The sequence below is a fragment of the Orcinus orca genome, chromosome 2 (assembly GCF_937001465.1).
Source record: "Orcinus orca chromosome 2, mOrcOrc1.1, whole genome shotgun sequence".
Lineage (NCBI taxonomy): Eukaryota > Metazoa > Chordata > Mammalia > Artiodactyla > Delphinidae > Orcinus > Orcinus orca.
In genome coordinates, this window is record NC_064560.1 from 101107955 (window position 1) to 101133769 (window position 25815).

Here is a 25815-nt window from a genome sequence, read left to right on the forward strand (position 1 = left end):
AGGGCACAAACCCGTGTCCCCTGTATCGGCAGGCAGACTCTCAACCACTGCGCCAGCAGTGAAGCCCAGGAAATTTAATTTTTGTGTATATTAGATAGCTAAAATATGTTAAAAGCTTTCTGTGGTTGAAACCTCATTTAATCCTAACCTTTGATGCTAGTCAAGTTTGTTCAGTTAAAAGAAACAACAGTCAAATAAGTCTTTTGATATTGACTCCTATTAATATTTTTGGCAGGTGGTAGTCTTATTACCTTTGTGTGAAATATAAAAATTGTTTTCTGGAATAACGAAAAAATAGTAATTATTTCATCTATAAGAAGATGGATCTACAAATCAGTAGATTAGCTGTAGATGATCTTACTAGCATAATCTTGTTATAACTGAAAATAACGTAGAGAAATGTTTTCAGCAACAAAGCTATTTCCTTGATCAAGGAGACTATTTTGGTTAACCTGCCCATGTAGACTTCACACCACAAGTTACCTTGATAGCACTGAAGGCTGAGAGCAGAGCTCTCTGTATTACTTTTATCCTGCCACCAACTCTTATTCTTCTACTCCCAGTGCATTCTGGCTCACCTCAAATATTCCAACTACTTCAACAGAACTCCCAAACTACTCATTAAAACAAAATAAGCAAAAAGTTATAGGCTCCAAGAAAAAGAAAAGAAAAAACCCCCAAAAAACAAAAAAACCCCCCAAAAAACAAAACTTGCTAACTCTCATTTCCTGCACTGGGAAGCTAATTTTGTTCTAAATCAGGGATTGGTAAAGTATGCCTGTGAGCCAAATCTGGTCCTGTTATTTATTTATTTTGTTTTACTAGTAAAGGAGGCTCTTTTTTATAAATAAAGTTTTATTAAAACACAGCCACACCGATTTGTTTTCCTAACAGCTATGGCTGCTTTCATGTTACCAAATCAGAGGTAAGTAGTTGTGCCAGAGACCATATAGCCTGCAAAGCTGAAAATATTTACTGTCTGGCCTTTTACAAAAAAAGTATGCTGACTCTTCTCCTTTAAATGCTAGGAGAGAAAGTAACATCATATTTAAAACTTGGAATTAGGATGGTGACCTCTAGTAAATGCCCACAAAAATCCATTACATCAAAAATTTAATTTGAATGTTCTGTGGAGTTCCTGGAATGGTATTTATGTTTACTAGACCAGTTTTACTCTCTGCAGAAAAATAAATGAAATGATGAAAATTAAATATTTTTGAGAGGAAACTAACCTTACAAATTCTAAATGGCAATATAGAATTGCTGATAAACTGATATTTCTGTGGTTACTTTGTAATAATGGCCATGTAACCTCCATTTTTAGGGGCCTAAAAAATACTAATTTATGTTAATGCAGAGGAAAAGTATATAAACTACCAGAAAGTTAAACAAGACAAAAAAAGAAAAGTGATTCCAGAATGTAAAATTGTGTTATTTCTTAGTCATGATCAGTTAGAAAACATGGGGGTGAGCTAATAAAAGCAGATTAACTCTTAAAGATGGCTGGCAATAGTTACAAGATGTCCCCCAAATCACACACCCTCCCAGAGTATGAAAAGAGTTGATTCCACATAAGTAGGTACAAAGCATGTAAGCAAGGCTCCTGGCAGTACTGATGCAAGCCCTCAGACATGAATAACAGCCACCAGGATAAGAGTTTTCCTCAACAATATGCCTAAGACTTAGCTGGGACAGTCACTGGCTGACTGTGATCTTCATTTCATTCCATTCTTTGGTCTTTCTGCTGAAACTGAGAACTGAGTACTCACAGCTAAGAAGTTCATTTCAGAAGGATGGGAGCTGAATACTAACTCACCTGACATTCTTAGATTTTGTCAGTTAATAACTTTTGAGGGTAAGCCTGGCAGAAACATCTGCATCTCCACCTCCATTAGTGATTGGGGAAGGGGTGGATATAATAGATGATGTCTGGCAGACTTTTCTCAGCTGTGTCGTCTAAGAAGGCTATAAAAACTGAAGGAAGACCTTGATAGACAAACTCAGCAATAGCCTGGGCTTAGTTGCTGCAGCACTGATGCTGCTTCTCAGACTAAGCCAGACTCACCTCATGTTTCAGAACTCTCTTATTCTTGATTACCTTGAATTATTTTCCTTTTATTTTTGCGGTACGCGGGCCTCTCACTGCTGTGGCCTCTCCCGCCACGGAGCACAGGCTCCGGACGTGCAGGCCCAGCGGCCATGGCTCACGGGCCCAGCTGCTCCGCGGCATGTGGGATCCTCCCGGACCGGGGCACGAACCTGCGTCCCCTGCAGCGGCAGGCGGACTCTCAACCACTGCGCCACCAGGGAAGCCCTTTTCCTTTTTAAAGAATATCTCTGGCAGCTCTGAAGTAGGCAGCATATTCCTAGTGAATATAATGGAAGCTACTTTCTTAACTAAAAGCTTCAGGGCAGTATCTAATATTAGAAACAATTTTTCCCTCAACAAGTTCTTTTAAAATGCACTATGTTTTTACATGGCTTTGGAGGACTGGATTTTGAAAAATCTCTTTTCCAACTTATATCCAAAGTTGGTAAAAACAACCTCCCAAAGATAGAAGTTCCATTTCATATAAATTCTATATTTATGTGGGAGGAGCCAGAGATATATCACATATTGTAGCAGATAAACTGGAAAAAGGAGCAGTGGGCTATTAACAATGAAGAATTAAAAAAACGATTAAGAGGTGAGGACTAAGAATTGCAAATACTGCAGGCTGAGACAAGCTCAGGATTCAAACATACTGATTTTCAAGTCATTCTTCTAAATAAGGATAAACAGTATTTCAGCAAAGTAATAATTTATACTTGCAACAAATGCTATCTTATAAGTCTGTTAAAATTATTTTATTACTACCACTAATAGTGATGACAATATTCCCTTTTATTTCTAGGAATTCAGTAATTTAAAAATGCTTTCACATTTATTAGTTTATCAATAGCAACAAAAGCTAATTTAAAAGGAGTCTTAATTTCAAGATCTTCTGATATTAAAAGAAAAAATGTTTTTAAGACATGTGGGCATCGTCACCTATGTTGCTGAAAACACTGTTCTTAGGAAACCAGGCAGCCTTGTTTGATGTTTACTTCAGCAACTCCAGAATGAATATAAATGGCTGTCTGATATATGAATGTGAATGTGAAAATCTGGAACCAATCCTATTTTACAGAACACAAGACTTCAGCATTTGGGGCACCTAATTATTGCGATGATAGGTGAGTTTTAGCCTTGATCACACGGCTTACAGCTAGAAATCTGTTTCATAGGAGAATATTTCACGGCATGCAATGAATCTTAAAAACCATGCCATAAACATGCAAACACATGGTTTCAGTTAAATAGCAGATTCAAAACGAGCTTCATTCCTTTAAAACATAATTTGTATAAAAAACAATGTAAGACATTCGACACAGAATTTTTGATGTGCATGGCTGCAGAATTTTACTTTTTTCCTCCTTTAAAGAACTACCACGTTAAAAAAAAAAAGGGATTGAACGATTTTACTCTCTTCAGGGATTAATCTAAAATTGTTTCCTTTCTTTGTCACTTAAATTACAGTCATTCTTAAAACTACCCCACATTTTTCCTTCATTTGGGAATAAAGCTTAAATTTGGACCTGTACAAATAATATTACATTTGTTCTACTATTGAAGGCTGGTTCCAAATTATAATAAATAGCTTTTCTAGACCAGAACCCTTGAAATTCAGTCTTGCTTTATTGCTTTTGATATTAAGACTTTCTACAACTGTTTCAACGCAAAAACTGTTCTGCTAATTATTACATATCTGGAAAAAAAATCCAAGTTTAAGCGAAAATGATCTCTGTAGAAAGTTTCTGCTTTTTGCACATGGTCATAGCAGGATTTTAAGGGCCAATGCTCAGCCAATGACCCTGACCAAGACAGTAAAAGAAATTCTTAAAAGCCACTCTACCTTCCTTCCTTACAGAAAGAAGGAACCTCTCTCCCTGAAAGATTTCATGAAAAACATGTAGGACAATACGCATTAGAAGTTATTTCCAAAAGGATGAGCACTATTTTACCATTGAAGCAGGTCGACTGCTTGTAACAAGGCTTGATCCACCATAGTTTGAATTGAGGCTTCCAATTGGTGCATTATGGGATGGTCCCAATAAACTGTGTATATCACTGTGACCAGCAGGCAAACTGGTGGAAGGTCCCACGGCATGGTTCCGCAGCACATGGATAGCATCATCCAGTCTGTCCAAACGATCCTCCATTCGAGACTGCTGTAGGGATTGAAAAAAGACATGGAGGTTACTGATGTTATCTATTAAATTCATTAAACTGCTATGTTTCCTACTTTGGGATATAGGGAAGGCAGCAAGTGAATATGCAATATCAAGTAGCTTCAAAAGAAACTACCTGTACTACGAATCAACAATGAAAGAAAGGATATTTGTAGACTATGCTAAATTAACAAAGCTTCAGAAGCCAATCACTGCTTCATAAAATCTATTTACCAGTCTAGCATGAGGTTATTTCTTTTAGCTTCTACAAAAGCTGAAGGCTACTCTACTGTGTCTGATACTCAATTATCATTGATAAAAAAGATAACCTGTACTTTAACACTGATCTTTGAAATGAGGGCAATTGGGGGAGGGTCTTCAAATCCATCAAATTTAAGTTGTAATTTTGTTTTAAGTGAATATTTATAATACCTATCTGAAATGGTGACCACATCCAAATGTGCTCTTTCACAAAACTGATGAAATGATATTATCTGTCTGTGAATATACACATGCCCCATACACAAACATATTAGAATTTAAGAAAATAAAAGCACATGCCAGTAGAGCTCTTTTAAAAAGAATCACACTCAACAAAAGCCTATTTTTACATATTGTTACAAAAACGAAAACAGTCATTGTTTGATTTTAAAAGACTCTGGAGTCTGTACAGGCTTGATGATTTTAAACGGATAATAGGAAGTATAATTAATTGAAACACAAAAAAGGCACCATCTAAAAGAAATAGTACCTCACAGACATCCTTTAAGAAGGACATTGCATCTTGCAAATGCTCGTGAAGTTGCTGCTCAACTCGATTTTTCTGGCAAAGTCAAGACAGAACAGGAGGCAAAGCACAGGTTAAGATTAACTCCAAAAGAGATGAGGAAATAGCTGATGTGCATGTCAGCATAACATGTTAGTAAAGTTAACGCGGAGACCTGCAAGATCTACTTGTATTAAGGTATGAGAAGGCTGGGATTTAACAGCAAAGTTATAAGGTTAGCATCTAAGTAGCACACATTGCTTATATTTGCTTATATGTGAGAAGAAAACTTTCCTTTAATTTAAAATGTTCTGTTAGTCACAGAAAAAGAACTTTTCTATTTGCAACCTGGAACTACTGAATGATAGCATGACTTAACATTCCATTAAGTCATCCTTATTTTGTTTTTATAATGCTTCGTAATTCTGTGGTAAGCATAGAAAGGCAACAGTAGTTAACACCCTACCACAAATTCTTCACTCTCAATACCTAGACAGGCTCCTTTATTCTACTGCTTTGTTTGTCAATGGTTTTGCTTGTACAATTTACATAATACATTCTTTTTTAAAAAAGAAAACATGGGAAACAATACTCTTCCTGACAAAAATAATTGATGCTACATTTAAAAATTTTAACAGAAATGTAATAAACTATACACAATATCATCATATGAGAAAGAGTAAAATACAACCATTTTGCAATGCTGGACTAATTTTCTCTTACTTGGTCTGTGTGTTTTTTTTTCTTCTTTAAATTTCCTTTACATGTAAACATAAAATTATAGTAAAATTAAACCCTAGATCTGTCAAAGAAACAAAAACCCCATAACACTATTTTAATACCAGCTGTCCTGAGACCAGAAGCCTGATGTTCCAAAGAACAGATGGTAAAAGGCACACCCAATGTGTCTTATATAGTTCAACTAAATCAGGCCATTTGTTAGCAAAGAATTCGTGTGTAATGCTATCCTACTGTTTTTTCACTGTTACTCAAGATTTTCTGGGAAAAAAAAAAGAACTCCACACTATTAGATAAAAGAGACCTTGTATGTTTCTCAGAGGCTCTTACCAGGGAGTGGAGTGAGTTTTCATAGCTTGGGGATGAAGGCGCTTGCCCTCCAGGTCTGGGCCACTGACTGGTACCTGTTAAAACAAAACCCAAAAGCACCCACACACCTTGGTTAACTCAGTGATCTTGATAATGTTCTAAAGGAAAGGGTAAAGATATATTGTAAGTGTGCATAAATTTATGTGAAAATTTTTGTTCAGTCTTCAGCATGTTACTGGCTACTGATAAACCCAACATATTAAAATTTTTTTTCATTATTAATATAACTGTGTAGGGAGTTGAGAAAAAAACTATACTTTGAAACATAACTACATTTATGTTTGCATGTTCTTCACACTCTGTCCAAATGCACACATATCTTGAGAAAATGTACTTAAAATATGCATAATTTAAAATTCTGTCCCTCCCCCATATTTTTAGTCTTTATGATCATGCTATTAATGACTTACATTAATATTCACCTGATTCTCTATATCATAATTTGCTTAACCACCGCTACCTCACTGCTAGACGTTTTGGTTGCTTTCATTTGGCTATTATGAATAGTAACTGAATATCACTATATTATGAATGGTAATATTGTGTTTTTTCTTTTGGGGAATATGTCTAAGGATAAATAGCATTTCTAAGTTAAAAGGTATGAACATATTTATGATCCTTAATTCATAAGGCCAAAACTGCTTTCTAAAGGGTCATGTTAACTTGTGCCTCCAGTAATGCACAAATGCACCAATTTCAAATGATTGCAAATACATTTAGGATTATCTGCTAAAAATTTTCCCAACATAATTTACACCAAAACATATTATTTAATTTGGAAAATATCATCATGAAAATTTTGTTAAATGTTGTTTACTCTTCAACTTTAGAAAAGTGGCAATATAATAAAAAAAGGAGACAGAAAAAGCAAGGAGACAAGTTCAGAACAGAAAGAATAAAAAGGAAAAAAAAAACAAGAAAAAATAAAAGGGTTAATTCATTCATGTATTGGGGAGAATGCAGTGTTTTAAAATAGCTTTAGGGACTTCCCTAGTGGTCCAGTGGGTAAGACTCCACGCTCCCAATGCAGGGGGCCCGGGTTCAACTGGTCAGGGAACTATATCCCACATGCATGCTGCAACTAAGAGTTCACATGCCTAAACTAAGAGTCCGCATGCCTCAACTAAAGATCCCACGAGCCACAACTAAGACCTGGCACAGCCAAAATAAATAAATAAAATAAATATTAAAAAAAATAAAATAGCTTTAAATAGCTTTAAAACAACCAAAATAGCTTTAAAAAGAAAAAGACAAAACAAATGATTGAAAATCTTTACTATTTCATGACTGTGCATTTGAAAGTAAGTTATGTATAGAAAATAATGAAGACTGTTCAATTAAATATATGGTTTTGTTCTTAACAAATCTTCAGTGACAAACTGAATTATCAATATATTAGAAATCTGAAGTTGGAGAAGGTTTACTTAACGTGTCTTGTTTATTGCTAAATGAAATTTTAAACTATGTTCCACCAGAGCTTGTTGTTGCAGGTTAATTCGCCATATTTAGGAAACTAAAAACTTATGGTAAATTGGAACTATTATAGTTCACTTTAGCTGAGTAACCTAGTAACTGTAGGAATAACTGTATTCCTAGTAACTGTACAAAAAATAGCCACTCACAGTTTTTTGTTTTTGTTTTTATTCTGCCTTTATGAAGCGAATGAGGTAAAAGATATGAATGCACTCACTCTGTGAACCTAAAGGTCTTTTTTTTTTTTTTTTTTCGGTACGCGGGCCTCTCACTGTTGTGGCCTCTCCCGTTGTGGAGCACAGGCTCTGGACGTGCAGGCTCAGCGGCCATGGCTCACGGGCCTAGCCGCTCCGCGGCATGTGGGATCTTCCCGGACCGGGGCACGAACCCGCGTCCCCTGCGTCGGCAGGCGGACTCTCAACCACTGCGCCACCAGGGAAGCCCCTAAAGGTCTTTTTGACCATGAGATATTATTATTATTTCTTCCTGATGATAGATCTATCATGTAATCAATGAAGAAAAAAGATACATAGACTTTTGTAATTCTGGCCCACTGATGGCTCATTAGCTATGGATAAGAACTCTGGGGTTGTGAATGGAATTCAAATTCTAGACAGAGACCATAATGCTATAGAATACCTCTGACACTAGACAGATCTGCATCTTTGTCTTTTTATAAAACTAGTACATGAGTAAAATATACAGATTTATTTAGAATCATACTGGTATCTTTATCTCTAGCTTGTGATCACCAACTGCAGCATTATTACACAAATAAGGAAAAACAAAAGTACAAACGCTAAAAACCTAAGGGGTTTCCCAGAGAATAGGTTATTTCCCCCCTTCCTTCCCTGTCACCTGCTATCTGGTGGTAGACATGCACAGAGGTTTTGGGCTTATACTACTTCCTTCTGTTAGATAAGGGCAAGCTTTCAACTCTTTATATAGTTAACAATTTTTGTAATTGCCCTGAGCTTTTTAGTGACCACCCCCAAAAGCTAGCTGTTATTCAAGGATTATAATAAACGTACTTGATATCAAAATTTATTGACTATTTCCAGAGAACAAGTTAGCTGACAAGAGAATCAAATTATTTGGCTAGAAAATCTGGAAAGGCTTTCTTTCATCACTAAATCTAAAATTCACCCAGTGTTTCTGATCTGTTCTCACTCTGAGTGGGATTCAGTAATATGCCACCTAATAAAACTGGTTAATAAATTTAGAGAATAGATAACATCATTTTGCATGGCTGAGAGAAATTCTTAGGACTATTTACCATGCATTTTCTTATTTTGTTAGCTGTTTCCCTTTGTAATCTCACCCTAAACTCAAACTTTCATGAGATACTCCACACTTGGAAAAGGTTGAATAATCCTAAATGTAGCACTGAATGCTTTGCTTTCCACAATCTGGCCCCAGCCAACCTTTCCACTTCCAATATGTGAAAAGAGTTCATAATCAGTCATCTCAATGACTCTGGATGAGCAGGTCAGGTACTTTCTTACATCTTGATCTTTGTCACACTTTCTTCTTTTATACTCAAAGTTCTTTCTCCTTTATACTCTCTTCATGAAGTACATCCGAGGAACTGTAGTTTAGAGTAAATTCTGACGGTTCTATTTTCATGTGTTTATCTCTATTTTCTCAACTAAACTGAAAATTTGCTGAAGTCAGGTAACTGCTTTAACACCAGGCATGCTGACAGATGATAAAAATAAATATCTCATTGATGAAATGAGCCTAAACTGAGGAATCCTTTCTCCCCTATCTCCCCCTACTCCCTCTTTATTTTTATTGTGAATGTTCTGAAGATTGCTATTGAGTACTGCAATTATTAAACTTTTATTCACTGATATTCTAGAAGGAGGTAAAGAATTGCAAAGAAATAGAGCAGGAACCCTGACTGGTCCAGGAACTTGCCCTGCTATGGGCTTTATACAAGATATCCAAAATCCCCTTATTATTTAATCCAGTCCAGACAAGAGTTTCTCTTCCTTTCAGCCTAAAGTATCCTAACTAAAACAATATCATCATCTCAGAAGCTTCTTTCTTGTAAGCATTTTCTATGCAGGAATGTTATGTTCTTAGTCTGAAAAGTTCCCAAGGAAAATGAGCAGGATTTAAACAAGAACGATGAATGCCTTAGAAACTGCCTATGTTGCTTTGCACCTGTGCAACTATTCTTACAAGGTCTGTCCTGAGTCTGACTGATGCTCAGGCATAAGGAAGAGGGCAAGTGTAGAGCACACATAGTGGGTAGGAATTTTTACTCTAGATGATAGGCTCCTGCCACACAAGGTACAAAATAATTTGTACATTATTATATAGGAGCTCTGGTTTGCTCTTTTTCATTTTTCCTTCAACTGTGAATACTTTATCACCCATTGCTTTCCTTTTTTCCTCCTCCCTTTCCATGTCTGCTCTGCCAGCCTGGGGTGTGTGTGTATGTGGGGGTGGTTATAAGAAGAAAACACTAGATACAGGAGATGAGACACAGAGATGCACCTGTATAAAATCAGTCTTTGATGCCATTTCAACAGGAATATATGAAAATATTTTTCTTTGAGTATGATTGCAGAACTGAAAAAAGAAGCCTATTAATACCTTCATTACACAATTTAACCTTTCACAGATCTTCATTAATCAGCTGAATTAAAGGTGGAAAGAGGATATCATCCACTAAACATCAAATAAAAATGGAGAAGGGAAGGGTAAGCTGGGACAAAGTGAGAGAGTGGAATTGACATATATACACTACCAAATGTAAAACCGATAGCTAATGGGAAGCAGCCGCATTGCATAGGGAGATCAGCTCGGTGCTTTGTGACCACCTAGAGGGGTGGGATAGGGAGGGTGGGAGGGAGACACAAGAGGGAGGGGATATGGGGATATATGTATACGTATAGCTGATTCACTTCGTTATAAAGCAAAAACTAACACATCATTGTAAAGCAATTATACTCAAATAAAGATGTTAAAAAAATAAACAAATTCCAAAAAAAAAAAAAGGAGGAGGAAATGTGAGATTTTACTTTGGACCATTATTTTTTGAAAAATGTCTAAGTTTCTGATTCTTCATTTTACTGATGTCCCTGCATAGATGCTGAGCTCCTCTGCTGCCTGCCTTCCCAACCAGTGTTAATGGAAACCAAGGACACTTTTATCTTACTGGGCTGGGCAGAGGAGAAGAGGCAGTGGGAACATACAGTAAGGGCCAATATAGCTACCTGAGATGAGAAAGTGAAACAGGCTGTGGCAAAAATGACACTGATAATTTTAGTAAAACTCTGCCAAGAGGGTGAGTATGGTTAAAGTTACATCATTCTTCCTGTGATTTCATCCCTCTGTTAAACAACAACTTTAAGTCAATGGGTCTTTCATAGTCCTGTCTATGTGGGGAACAGCTGTTCAGCTTTTACTAGACAGCTGAAGCCATGGTGTCTGAGAAAGTGGCAGAACCCACTAATAGCTGAAAGCAGCTGCCAGCAGTTCATCATTTCCACACTGGAATGCTTCTTAGCAGAGTCACAAGGCTAAATCACAGAGCACAGGTGATAGCCAGGGCCCTGATACACCAGAGCCTTGATTTTCAGAAACCCTGAACAATGCAAAAAGGCTTCACAGCAACAACAACAACGCCACATGGACTGAACTAGTGACTTTGATCAGGAATAGAGAATCATTTCTGAGGTCAACTGTTGGAGGAAAATGGCAATTTTTACACAGTTGTCTAATGTCTTTTCCTTAGAACTAATACATTTCTTCTTTAGCATGGTTTTTCTCCAAACACTGCTCAGGAAACACATTCCAAGTTTTATAGCTTAACAGATCAGATCCAAGCATCTTCTTGTAATTTGATTTATTCCTAATAAATCAAAAAATTCCTATTTACAATAATAATAGTTGTATCTCAACAAATTTATAGTGTAGGATAGTATCTGGAACTTGTTAAAACTACTGTAAAGAAAAACAGGAAAAAAGCAATGCAAATCTGAACACTTATTTAACTCCACTAACAATATTCATACACATTCACAAAGAGTTCTTTTCTTTAGCAAAAAAACCCTACATTATCCCCAAGAATTTATATATATATATGAAATAATAACTCAGTGGACTTAAAAATAAAGACAAACTAGTGCAGAGTTTTTCATTTGAGTCTTATACATGGTACGTGGAAAATACAGAGAATAAGGAAGAAGTTATATATACTTCTAAATAGGTTATTTTATTTTCTATGTTAGCTTATCAAAATTTTTGATTCATCTCCTTCTCTATATTTTACCTTCATCCCAATTGCTTAGCCTTATTTTTTATCCTGTTATAATAATTGTTCTTAGAAATTATCACAAATTATTTTAAGAATCAGAGAAGATATGAACAAATAATTCAAACAGGAAATACTTCAATATTCTCCAAAATGAACTCAGGAGAAGGCTCTGTTTACATGTTTTCTCAGGATAGAAATGATTTTTTTGGTGTGAGTTTTTACTATATTTTATTGAAAAATAAACTTCAAATATTTCCAAGTAGCCCTATGCATGTTATCAAGTAGTTAGATAAAACAAAAGCCTACCTGTGAGAGGTGAGGGTGATCCAACTGGTGTTGACGGATTTGATGGAAAACTACTGCTGGTATGGTCAGGAGAATAAATCTAACCAGAAAACAAAGATATGCACATATCAGTGTGACAAAAGCAAAAATATAAATCTATTTGCATGGAGTTATTTCTATAATCTAAGCTGCCACCCTTAAGCCTCAGAGTGAAAAACTGTTTAATCAATTTTAGAACTATTCCATTGCATAAAGGCTATAGAAGCCCCAGTTTTAAAACTCGGATTAAAAAGTATCATATATATTCTAATATGAGAGGAATAAATAGATCATACCTATTTCTTTATTATCCTAGTTGAAAGTAATTTAAATTTCTAATTGCTAGAACAAAAAAGAGAAGTGATAAAAGAGAAGTGACTATAAAGTCAAGTCTGATAAACAATCTTTCTAGAATATACCATCTAAATTTTATTCATTAAAAATAATCTTAGGAAACTGTTACCTTTTGAAGAGAAAAGTCCTAAAAATAGTTTTAAAAGTCAAAGAAAGTGATTTTTAAAAATAGTTACCCCTTATTTCTTTTAGAAAGTTGTTTGAGTAACTACATTTTTGCCAAATTTAGCTCCTAATGTTGTGTGAGTGTTGTAAAAAAATCAAACTTGTTTTCAAAGGATATTTTGTCACCCTTGGAGAAAGTGAAAAAACCCTGAAAGTTCTTAAAAAAATGTTCCCCAAATAATCTGTGGACTTTACCTCCTAAGAGATAACATATCTGGATGCATAAATTTTGGTATTTTGGCTAAAGGTTTTGTTGCAACACTTTATATTTATTTCATATTGCTAAAAAAAATAGTGACAGAAATTCATTCAAGTTTACATAATTAACCATTAAACATTTAAAAAGTCTCTTTAATCCACGCACCAACGGTTCCTAGGAACTCCTCTCTAGGACAATCCCATTCCTGTAACAGGCATCATAAATCATCTTCACATCTCAGCACTCAGGGCAGACAAATCAACTTATTTGGAGAAACTGTGGTCAAATATTTTAAATAGGAAAACTACTTGTGGGTGCAAAGTGTCATCCAATAGAAATAATCTTGCTCTGAGAAAGTTTAGAGCTCTAATAAATTTAAAGAGGCCCAAATTATGGCATATATGGGGTCTCAGCACTGGTTTTACAGACAGTATAATACGTTGAAAAAGTCAGATACTAGGACAGGCTCACGTAAAACAAAATTCCACAGGTCACAATCATCAAACATTAACAGCTTTCATTTTTTTTTTTAAAAAAGAAGATAGCACCAATTAAATTGTAAGCATTGACTACAAATGAGTATATCTATACCAATTTGTATGATGTTACTAAATGGTAACTGGAAATCCCTTTACACACCAACTCTTTCCAAAGAGCCAGATCTAAAAGTTGTATATTCAGGTTGGAAAGTCATTTCATTTTATTAAAAATTTTTTTTTGCCACGCCAGGCAGCTTGCGGGATTATACTTCTCCGACCAGGGACTGAACCCAGACCCCCAGCAGTGGAAGTGCCGAGTCCCAACCACTGGACCGCCAGGGAATTCCCAGGCTGGAGAGTCATTTTAGAAAAGCACAGTTATCAAGAAGACTTCAAAAAACTTTATGGGAAGACTTAGTAATAGGGAAGTAGTATGCTATAACATCAGTGTTGTTGGTCTTAAAGTTGTCAAAGTTGTTACCTTTTAAAAGTTGTCACTTTTCACACCTGTGAAAATTAGCTAAAGGTCACATTTTGGTTCCTAATGGCTTGCATACATACAGTGATTTATTTCAACCATAAGTAAGTTAGATAACGTCACCGAACTTCAACAAAAACATATCTCAACATACCCTTTTATTTTTGTAAATCACTATTTCTCATGTTTATGATTCAAATAATTATAACTTTTATGAACAACTGATGCTAACATATGAAATATGTCTTGACTATAATACTGGTAAGGGAGGGAAGGGTTGATAACACTGATGGTGGGTGGCTGAGGAGTGAAAGAAGTTCCATTTCCATGCAAAACTTTGATTATCATAAACTAGACTAACTTGCTGACTTTCAATTTCCTTGACCATATGAATTAATCGCATGAAAGCACTGGAGAAACAGCATTCCCTGTGTATCATACCTCCCGCTTTGTTTTCTTCATACTGCTTACATTAATCCCTAATTGCCTAAATTTGTTTACTTGTTTATCATATGTCTCTTTCACCCTTTTCCCTAATGAAATGCATGTTCCAGAAGAGCAAGGACTTGGTCTTATTCAGACCAATGTGAATTACACAGCATCTGCAGTAGCTTCCGATTCTACAACAGTGCTGGTAAATAAATACTTGCTTAAAGAATGAATGATATCTTCCTTGAAAGAAGTTAGCATTTGGGTATCCCTTTTAAATCCTTGGATGTATAATTTTTACCCAGGCTCCTTCTCTCTTTTACTCTCTTATACAGTTCACTTAGTGTAGGTTTTCCAAGAGCTCCAGTCTCAGTTTTCTTTTCTATTTACCTGTGTTTCCTCTCTTTGTAATACCATTCTTTATAAAGTATCAACTATGACATCCATGTGAATGACTCCTAAGTTGACACCTCTATCCTCCTACTGGTTGCTGGACCTCTCCATCTGAGCATATCTTTCTTTCATCTCAAGCTCAGTATGTCCAAACCCAAACTTTGCATCACTGCCCCAAGCTTCCCACCCTTCCCATCTCTACTGTTCTGTTTCCTCTATCTCAGTTAGCACCAGTATTCTCCTGGTCACCAAAACCACTCTCACTCTCCCCTCCTTTCTCCTGCTCCTCCACTCTTCCCACCATAGACACCAATGCTCACAATTCTCTATAATGTTTATGGGATGGGCATACATCATTCTCACTGCCATTACACTACCTTAAACTTTTACTAGAACTTATGGCTGGACTATTTAAGTCTTTATATTTTTAGTTACTCCCCGCTCCTTTCATCCCATACATAATTGACTGAGCTATTGTCCTCAACCAGTTTTGAACAAATGCCATATAGCACTTCCTGTTGTCTACTAAATAAAACAGAATGACATTTGACGTATTCCATTATCTGGTTACAAAAATATCTTTCTACCTTATAACCTACATAAAGCATTATATCAAACAAAATATTTTTTTCATTTTCTGAACACAGCTTGTCCTTGCAAAAGGCTTGTTTCTTAACTTCTCCCTGATGGAATTCTGTAACACATCAAAGCCCAACTCAAATGTAACCTCCCCACTTACACTCATTTTCACTTCCCTTATATTCTTAGTGTAACCTGTTACTTCTCTTTGGTATTTTACTTCACACTATGCTCTATGTTACCATTTTTCTATCTTCTCTCCTTGACTGTAAGCTCTTTGAAAGCAGGGACCTTATACTGTTCAACACTGAATTCATCATTGTCACTGTTTTGCACAAGTAGGTGCTGAATATTAAAAAAAAAAAAAACTTGAGCGATTAAATTGCACATGAAATTCGCTACAATATTTTTTGATAAAAAAGCAGAATTCAGTAAATAGCAGTTTATCTCAGCATTTATACAGTGGGGTTCAGTAACAGTAATACCCAGGGGAGAAAAAGATACTATTATAAAGATGAATTCATTTACAAATCAATTTTACGGTATAAGCTTTGAGAACAACAATATGGTAAGGTTCCAATATTTCTGAGAATTAGTGTTGATGTACTAAGCTGTCCATACCACAACATTAGGCAGGTATGGGCTTTTGAGGATATAAGCAGGCTATCAACCCTTATTTTCCCTGATAACTCTGCCATTACAGCGAAATAATCCCTAAGCACGTGAAGGACTGGTGACAACTTCCTTATCTCAAAGAGGAAGTTTATACTTTAGAGTCATTTTCCAATGACTACCTTGCAATGACTAAGCAAAATGATGTCATGTATAAAGTGGGTGTGGGCTCCTAAAAATCACTGTGAAAACAGGAGAAGCAGTACCAAAAGCATATCAACATATAATTTCTGGTGTTTTTATCAAAAGCACCTTCTCCATTTGTATAATAAAAGGTATTTTCTCCACTCACTCATCACATTCCCTGGTTCTATTTTGCCCTAAATTAAAGTGATGACAGACAGAATTGTTACTAATACTTTTCCTGAACTGACAGATAGCCTGGCAAATTACAGGACTTTTTCTTGTCCCTTTTACTTTCATAAAAAGAACATGTATGTGGGAAGGGAGCAACAACATTAAAACAGCAGAATAATACAGCCTTTTAGATCACAGATCATGTCATTAAACTTCACTTCTGCAAATTTATTCTATTACCAAATGACATACAAACTATACTTATTCTATAGAAACTGTTGTGCTACTTTAAGAAATTCTAAACATAAGGCTTTATTTGACAAAGAGCATTCTAAATCAGGAATACATTACTTTTTGTACTTTCTGACCTTAAAGAACCCCTAACATAGATGTTTCAAAGAAAAAAAAGAGAAGGAAAAAAAATCAGTTACTTAAAAAATGGGGATGGGAGTGATTTAGAATCTAGAGCCTAAACACAAAGTAAGAACTCATTCTACATGCAGTCCATGGTCCTCATACTGTTAAGTGACCAATGATGAATAACTCCCAATACCTTCTGCCAGGCTTAAACGGTAATATGCCTCATTTTACTGCAACAAATGAGGCTCCTCCTCCTATCAGTCATGGTCTATTCCAATCAGCAGGGTGCCAATAAGCCAGAAGCTAATGAAAAGGGCTTCAGACAAAAAAGAAACAATGGAGTGCTCCCAAGCCCAACCTTGGAACTGCAAGCCCAATTTTTTAAACACTACAGTGCACATTTCAGTTAATCTTTATTATGCTAATGTTATTGAGTCTAAGGAACAAAGAAACTTATTTCATGAATTACTTTTAAACATCAACTTCCCTGAATTTTCTTTTCTTTTGTTAGAGACTACTGACCATTTAACTATCTAGATTAAAACATACACACACATACACATACACAATACACACACATACACATACTCTCTCCCTTTCCTTTGCTCTGAGGTAGAAATCAAAACATAAATTATCACAAAGAAGTCTGATATAATCAACAAAGTTCAACAGTCTTCTTGTTTGATCTCCTCTAAATTAAAGACCAAGTGTTTTGATATGGTATTAGGCACTGAAATAAACCAGATGTTTCTTCTCTATATAACTCTCCACGGGCACAATCTTAAAGGGTTATTGTCTGGCAGACGTTCAGGGAAACACAGAAATGGCACGAATATCCAGATTCTCCTTTCCCTCTATCTACCCCAGTTTATTATCTAAACTAATGCATAATCCATAGGGCTTTGGGAACTTTGTGTAAATACTTTCATGTACAATTCTCTTTCTAGCTATCCTGAGATTAAGACCACAATTATCCAGGCTTAAACCTAAAATAAAGGAACCTTTGCGAATGTATTATCTGGCCTTACATGTTTAATCACCCAGTATTCTGTGTGCTTTTTAATACATAAACTGAAGAACAAAGGTTGTAACCTCTGTTTCACACATGAAAGACCATCTAAGACATGTATCAGACATTTGGGGAGCTATTAGAAATAACTTCTAATGACAATAGCATGGCATTTCTCCATCTAAACCTAGATGCTGTATTTAAAATGTCACATTCTATAGAACTTAAAATTTCAAATACTCATGGTCACCATTTCCAAAGATCTGTAATACCTAACATCAAATTCTGAGATGCATGTCAGACTCTCAAATGTAATCCTCATAAAATTCCTTCTCCTCATCTCTTCTAATCCTTCCTATCCCCAATGTAATTTTTTGTCTGTTTTTCAGGACATTCTAAGAGCACTAAAGTGAATGTGAGTTTGTAATGGAAGTTAGAGAAAGAATGTGTTTGGGGGAGGTGTCTGGTGCAGAGTGGGGCAGGAGATGGATTGAAGGAAGGGATCTGAAGTGTGCAGACTATGGCATGCAGTGATGGAGCAGATGGAATGCATCACCATCAGCTATGACAGAAATGATTTATGGAATGACCTGGCTGCTCCTGCCTAGTAACAACACAGGATGACAGAGCTGAGTTTCCATGACAACCAAAGCCCACCCACTAACTAGATTAAACATTCTCCCCTGGCTTCCACTCACACTGAATTTAGATCTTCTTTTCCAAATGCCAATTGGTTTAGCTAGTATGTTGGTCGTAATATGGCAGAATAGTCAAGGACTTGAACGGTAACTGAAAAGGAGCTTGGAGGACCACTGACAACATCACAAATTCCTGCCTGCCTATCTGCCAAGGATCCTTTATGGAAATCTTCCTTGAATAAAATAAACAAAAACTTTTGAGAAAAAAGCCCCTGAAATGCAGGTTATACTTTTTTTAAGTTGCTTAGTATCGAAAGTTCAAACGTTACTTGTCTTTCTACCTGTGAAGTATCTGCTACTGGATTCTTACAGAATCAGCAGAAGGAACTGGCAAGTCAATCAAATACCTGGGAGGCACTCATTTAATATTATAGAATAATTTTCTTCCAAAGTAGGTCGTTTACATCATGTGGAGTAAGTCCAGAATAAGTGAGACCACTCCCTTTAATCCTCATCAACACCTTGTAAAATAACAGTCACTGTACCACTGTCTTTCTGGAAGTGAAGCTAGTTAGATCAGATCTAATCTAATATCTAGGCTTTACCTTTCCTAGCCTGGTGATCCCTAGGGCAAGTTACTTAATCTTTCTGAGCCAAAGTTACTTAACCTTTTAAACCTTAGTTCCTCATCTGTAACGTGGGAATAATAATGCCAACCTCACAGGGCTTTCTTGAGGATTAAATGAAACGACGCATGTAAATGCTTAGTATAGTGCCTAGCACCTAGTAAGCATACAAATTACAGATGATATTTTTGTGGGTTTTGTTATCATCATCATCATTTTTGTCATATGATGCAAGACTGAATTCAACAAACATTTACTGAGCTCTATTTTGTGTGAGCCACCACTATGTGGTAGATGAATTTGACTTGGCTTCATTTCTCAAGAAACGTGTACTGCTCTAGAGTAACATTTATTTACAGAAACCATTCACAAAGAGGTTTATCTCTTTAAATTTCAACAGCTGCTTCCTACTACTCACACATTAAGTGGTCTGCCTTTCCCATGAACAGCAGCAAATGTGTTTGACAGAGTTAACTGCACTTCATAGTAAGACATAAGTAAGACAACTCTAAAAATTCTGAGGCATATCACTCAGGAGGAAAAAAGGAAGGAAGAAAAAGCCTAAGGAGAAACTTTAGAAAATACAAAGCAGAAGTACCTCTTAAATAATTAGATTTGGAATCTTTATGGACTACCGGTAAATGTTCTCCCAAAAGAGTGGATTTCGTTTCAATGTTTTAAGGATCATATATATTAAAACCGATCACTGCCTTTATTAAAGCAATTCATTGCTTTGTCATTAACATTCTGGTGTGATGTAAACTACTTGCTGAGGAAAATACTATGGGATTCCTTCAAATTAGTTTTACTCATTTTAGCGTGGGTTCTTCAATGAATCTGTTTTTTTCCTTTTTGGAAAGGCTCTCATCTCCTATGTCTTAAATGAATCAGCAGCAGATGCTTATTCTTTCCTTTAAAAAAAATATATAAAATACCTTCCATGTTAGAAAAAAATCCTTATAAAAGCACTTCCTTCTCTGGATCAGAAGAATAACTGAGTTATGTTTCTTGGTTCCACTTGACTTATTTTAATGGGCAACTCACAAAGTATATGTTTAAAACTAATAAACAGATTTAACTATTAACCTCAGTAATCTGTGCTTTAGATTTCAAAATGCCCAAATTTCTTTTTCTTTTCCCTACATCTGTTGCATTAAGACAAAAACAGATATTTAAATGGAAAGTAGAAGGACAGTTCTTGTGGGAATAGGGTGGGAAAGTGTTCTTGTGAATTATTTTAAGGGCAGTACAAATCAATACAAACCGAAAATAGCTCTAAATGAGTAATGAAGTGGTCCTGTTATAACTACACCCTTTAACTATGACGCATACTGCCCACAAAATCTAACCACTGCATTCAGCAGTGTAAAAATCATTCAGCAAAATATGTAAATTCAATACTTACAGATGCCAAAGCTTTTCCAAGTGCATCACCTGTCTGTGAGCTTCCAGCAGCATTTCCTCTGGTTCCTGAATATTTCAAAGAGGAAAACAAATTAAGAAGTTTAGCAGGCAAGGAGGCATGCTTTTTTAGCACTCTGCCATTATTTCAATGGTGTTCTCCATTGTTGTTGCACATCTGTCACAATAAACCTGCAAATACTCTGCATGTGTTGTATTTAGTAAGCTAAAGTAAAGGTGGGTTCCTTACCAGTTTGTACATTAATGAAAATCAGAAAGTTTCTTTTCCTCCTTTCTTTCATTTTTAAACTCAATACTAAAAAGTACGTTGAGTCAAAAGGTACAAATTTCCAGTTATAAGTAAGTACTGGGGATGTACATGATAAATATAACTAACACTGCTGTATGTCATTTAGGAAAGTTAAGAGAGTAATCAAGGGTTATCACAAAGAAAAAAAAATTTTCTATTGCTTTAATTTTGTGTCTATATAAGATAATGAATGCTCACTAAACTTATTGTGATAATCATTTCATGATGTATTTAAGTCAAATCATTACACTGTACACCTTAAACTTATACAGCACTATATGTCAATGGTGTATCTCGATAAAGCTGGAAAAAAAATATGAAAAGAACAAAAATATATATATATGTATTCAAAAATATGAGATTCACTATAAATCGCCAAATTCAGTTTTAGGGAGTTTTGCCAACCTAAAAAAGCTCACCTAGGATGCTATCTGATCCATTGATGGGAGGGGTGTGTGAGGCAGCAACATAAGGTGAACTGCTGGTACTGGCACGGTGGAAGCTGGACATTGGTGGAAGACTTGTGTTTATGTCTGTTGGTGAAACTGAGTGTGGAGGATAACTCTAAAGAAAGGGGGAAAGAGACATGATCTATTAAATATATTTTCTGAATAATATGCACATATAACTGGGCAACTACTATAACAGGTTAAAAAGAACATCATAAATTAGCAGCTGAAGAGCACTACTCTTGTCATTTACTTTTTCAAAAGGCATGAAGTAAGCCTAGAAGTATTTCAAAATTCAGAAGTTTTGGCAGAATCAAATCTTACACTTGTAATCCAAAAGAAACACAAGTGAGGACAAAGTGTTGCTGCACCCTAGTCATGTGTTACAGCCTACCAAGCGGTCATGTGAATGAAGGCTGCCATAACTACTGGATTGAGACATGTGGGAAGTGGAGGTCCCCAGAATTCCACCAAAACCAGGCTGGCTCATCCCATTTGATGAACTCCAAAGGTCAGAAGAATTGTGGGTCCCATCTAAGACAAAAAGAGAAATATAAAATTTTCCTTAGCCAATATTTTTTCTTTTATTTTGATGATGCTATAAAAATTCAAAGGGTACCCTCCAGATAGGTTTTTCTTCCCCTTTCCAACCTAGTCTTACATCTAGTTTTCTTCCCTCCAAACTGTATAGTTACTATGTTAAATGAAGGAAAAAAGCTTTATAGTTAGAGGGAGAAAAAGTAATTGAAACTGTAGTAGGCAGGTCATTATAAAAATCCTCACAAGACCTAAATTCATATCAGGGAGGACAATAAAAATTCCAAATCTGGAGATAGGTTGGATTTAACTTTTGGTTAAATGGTATACCCATATACAAAAAGTTCTTAATCTATAAGCAATGTATATTATACCAAACATTCTCAAACTAGAATAAAGAAGTTTCTCTTACAGAGAACCTAAGTAATGGATAATGACTATATTATAGTCAGCCTTCAAAAGAAATGTGTTAGCAATGACTTCACTCACCAATGTAAAGTCAAGGAACCATTTATGTAGTAATTTATTGCTCCCATAGTCCAAAACCACAGAAGACCAAATAAAAATGATTTGCTAACAAGAATGAAAGGAAGTGCAACACTTTTTCTCTCTTAAAGTCTTATTCTGTTCTATGATATTCACTTTTTATTTGCACTGATAATTCTAGGGGTGATATGAATCTGTAATTTAAACAAGAAACTAAAATTGTTAATAGCTTTTATACATTTAAATCCTAAAATGAGAAAGAGCAGCTTTACTCACTTTTCTCAACTGAAGTCCTTTATAAATTCAATCAATATTAGATGGGCACTCCGACGCTTCGCTGAGTAATCCAACTACATTGCAGTCAGCAATAATTAGCAATAGGAAACTTTAAAACTAAATTTTAATTTGCTTCAGCCAAACATATCTAGATAAAAAATGTCTGAAGTTCTATACAGATATTCTCTTTCCTCACAACTTTAAAATATTAGCTAATATACAAGAGATAACTGTTGTAGTACTTGACAACTATTTGGCAGTACTTACCTTGCATAAAGAAAGTGCTAGCAAACATACTGGTTGGTGGCTTGGGAGATGGATAACTAGGAGATTCACGGTTGAAGTCATCTGAATTTGGGGATGGTGCATATACCTTAAAATTAAACAGGAAATTTAATTAAAATGTAAATGACTGTCATACCACTTATGTAAAATGTGTTACATTTCCTGAAGGGCCTAAAAAGGCCTATCCAATATCTAAAAAGGCCTACCACAAATCCAAACAAACGGCCTAAATCCTCATAAATAACGTCTAACTTGGATATTATCTACCTGTTTGTTTTTAGCTGATTACTAGAGAAAAAACTATTCTAAATATCCCTGTAATGCATCTTTGTGTGACAATTACATCAGGTGGTTGAATAAAGTCACAAACGTTGACTTTGCTTACAAAACACAAATCCATATAGGCTCACGATTCAAAATGTGATAGTGGAAACTAATGTCTTTTGAATACAGCATGAAATAAAATTTGTTTTATTTTATGAATTTGTTCATAAAATCCATTCTTTTCACTGTTACAAGATTTATCAAAATCAAAATGAGTTAGACTAAATGTTACTATTCTTTATGCCTATTAAAAGTTAACTGTGAAAGGCACAACACAATTGTTCAGAAACTTCCTTAACTTAGTAGGGTTGGCAAAATTAAACCAAGTTCTGCTCAGGGGTTTTAATTCTTTAATTTCAAGTAAATTTTCAAGTCTGGCACAGCTTTCAGGAAAGGCTCATTTAATCTGTCAGAGCAGTATTAATTTCCTGTGGTAAACCTTTGCTTCAGATAAACAAAGTATGAACATTTTGAATTGGCAAATGGCCAACTCTGTCATTTCTCTGGAAAACTAAATGGGCATCCAAATAACTGTAATAATCAAAACATGATCAAACCATTCTCATGATGACTACTGAAACCAAGAAGGAAGACAAGTAAGTAACATTTAAGGTGATACATGGTCTGTTAAAGTAAAAGTAAACCAGGAGTCAGGAAGAATGGAAAGGTGTCCTACTGTGAGCAGTGTATGAAACGTATTTCTTTTGTTTAGTCTGATAAGGGTACAACTATTAAATTTTAATCCAAAATAAAAATTCAAAGTGTTCACTTAATGTGGAAAAAAGTAACTAGCTCAATAAAATTATGGGAGGATGCGTAAAAAAAAGCATCCACATATTTTTTGCATAAGCACAGAAGATTTCTGGAATTACACATAAGAAACTTAATGGTTACACCTCTGGACTTATAACTGGGGAGGAAGACATTTGCTTTATGCCTTTCCACACAGTTTGATATTTTTATCAAGCATACATTCCTATGCACTAATAAAAAAGTGGAGGAAGCACACACAGATTAAAATGGGAGCCAATTTTTTATTTACATAAACTGTCATTTATTCTTTCTCTGAGGCATTAACTAACTGTAAAGATTCCTGGCAAATTACCTAACCTTCTGAGGCTCAATTTCCTCATTTGTAAGATGGTGCTAACATTACCTGCATGGGGGGGCAGGGGTTGATGGGAAGATTAGATGAGATAATACATACAAAATGTTTAGGGAATTCCCTGGCGGTCCAATGGTTAGGACTCTGCCCTCTTAATGATGAAGAAACAGGTTTGATCCCTGGTTGGGGAACTAAGATCCCACAAGCTGTGCGGCCAAAACAAAACAAAACAACCTCTCCCCAAAACAAACAAAAAAACAAACAAAACCCACAAAAACAACCTGGATTCCTCAAGATGGCTAAGGCGCACAGAAGGCTCGAAAATGTTTAGCATGGTAACCACTCACTACGTATTAGCTAATAATATCTTTCTAATTCTTATTAAGAGCAGTTACACTGCTACATATTGTGCCTGTTTAGTACTCAAACTGCTATTTCTTATAGTTTTTGTCTGACATCATCCTACTTATACACAGTTCACCCTAGATAAAAGGTTAAAAAGTCAATTTTTAGTCTTCTCGCTAGCCATGCTACTATAAGCACAGGTGTGTCTTTTTAATGGACTGCCTTTCAGGTTAGTTTCCTACTTCTTATATCCCAGAGCAGAAAACACACACTTGTGGTACCTGAAAAGTTTGGGACAAGATATATTCCTAAGAATTACCCAGAAGGATCCTAGATAGGAGATTATGCATTATACATATTAAACATATTTTTCTAGTTCGGTGCTATGACATAAAGACAGAGTTAGAATGAAAGAACTGGATATACACAAATGTGTTTGCAATGTATTAGATAGGCTGATAGGCAGGAAAAGTTTTCAGGAAAGGAATTTTGTACTTTTTTCTTTTAATCAAGTTTCAGCATCAAAATTTAGCTTTAGCTAGATGTCCTCTGTCCCCTTTATAATATACAGATTTTTCCCAAACTATGCTGAAACCACAAACAACAAAAACGAGATGTAGAAAGAAAATACAAATGAGAATAAAATTTAGAAGACAGCATTACAACATGTTTTTGTCACAAATGCTTATTTACTATGTATACCATCACTGATCTGAAAGTATACAATATAAAGTTCTCTAATTCTATCTAGCTTTTAGATTGAAACAGTATGTAAACCTCCCAATGATACTTATGAAAAACTCCAGTTTTGATGTGTCATTTCACACAAAAAATCTACATAATTTGTCAGTTAAAATTTATATATAATCTCCCAATATATATTTCTTTATCCTTATTTCTATTCAATTCACTATATTCCATACAAGATAAACTTACACTTTAAAAAATTTTAAATGTATGCAATTATAAAAGCAAAGAACTTCTGCTGATTTACAAAAGAACTTTTGCTGACTTTACTGATTTACAAATCGCTGTAAATAAAGGAGAATATGCTGATCAGATAATGGTTAATTGATGACTATCATGGAAAGCAAGAAAACCAAGATAAAACACACGAAGAAGAGGCTTGCCTGCTTGCCTACTCGTATGTAAAAATTTTGAAGCTGTATTGAGAACACAGGGCTCATTTTAGGGCAAAGTTGTTTTTAATGTTAGTCTCTATAAATAGACTTTGAAAAAGATAAATGGACTTTTAAAGAATAGATCTTATAAATGAAAATGGTAAAAACTCTAAATTACTATAAGTTTATCATTTATTTACTAACATAAGTTCAAAGTTTTTATCATGATAAAAATGTTTTGAAAACCATGGTTCTCAAAGAGGCCCATCTAACAGCATTTCTAACACACGACAAAAAACTTTACTTT

At 35.3% G+C, this 25815-nt stretch overlaps 1 protein-coding gene across 17 annotated transcripts in view; it reads right to left on the reverse strand.

Annotated features, from left to right (window-relative positions):
* TCF12 (transcription factor 12) overlaps positions 1-25815 on the reverse strand; it is a 391021-nt gene that overhangs the window by 25518 nt on the left and 339688 nt on the right. For 8 of the 17 annotated variants that reach the window (XM_033436993.2, XM_033436997.2, XM_033436992.2 and 5 more), the window contains 8 exons: positions 22596-22701; positions 21424-21563; positions 21000-21144; positions 20275-20339; positions 12174-12252; positions 6086-6159; positions 5003-5074; positions 4045-4251 (listed from right to left, as the gene is read on the reverse strand). In XM_033436993.2, the coding sequence (XP_033292884.1) occupies positions 4045-4251; positions 5003-5074; positions 6086-6159; positions 12174-12252; positions 20275-20339; positions 21000-21144; positions 21424-21563; positions 22596-22701 (888 nt within the window). The remainder of the gene's footprint in view (positions 1-4044; positions 4252-5002; positions 5075-6085; positions 6160-12173; positions 12253-20274; positions 20340-20999; positions 21145-21423; positions 21564-22595; positions 22702-25815) is intronic. The other 9 variants (XM_033436996.2, XM_033437004.2, XM_033436995.2 and 6 more) reach the window with 3 other exon arrangements.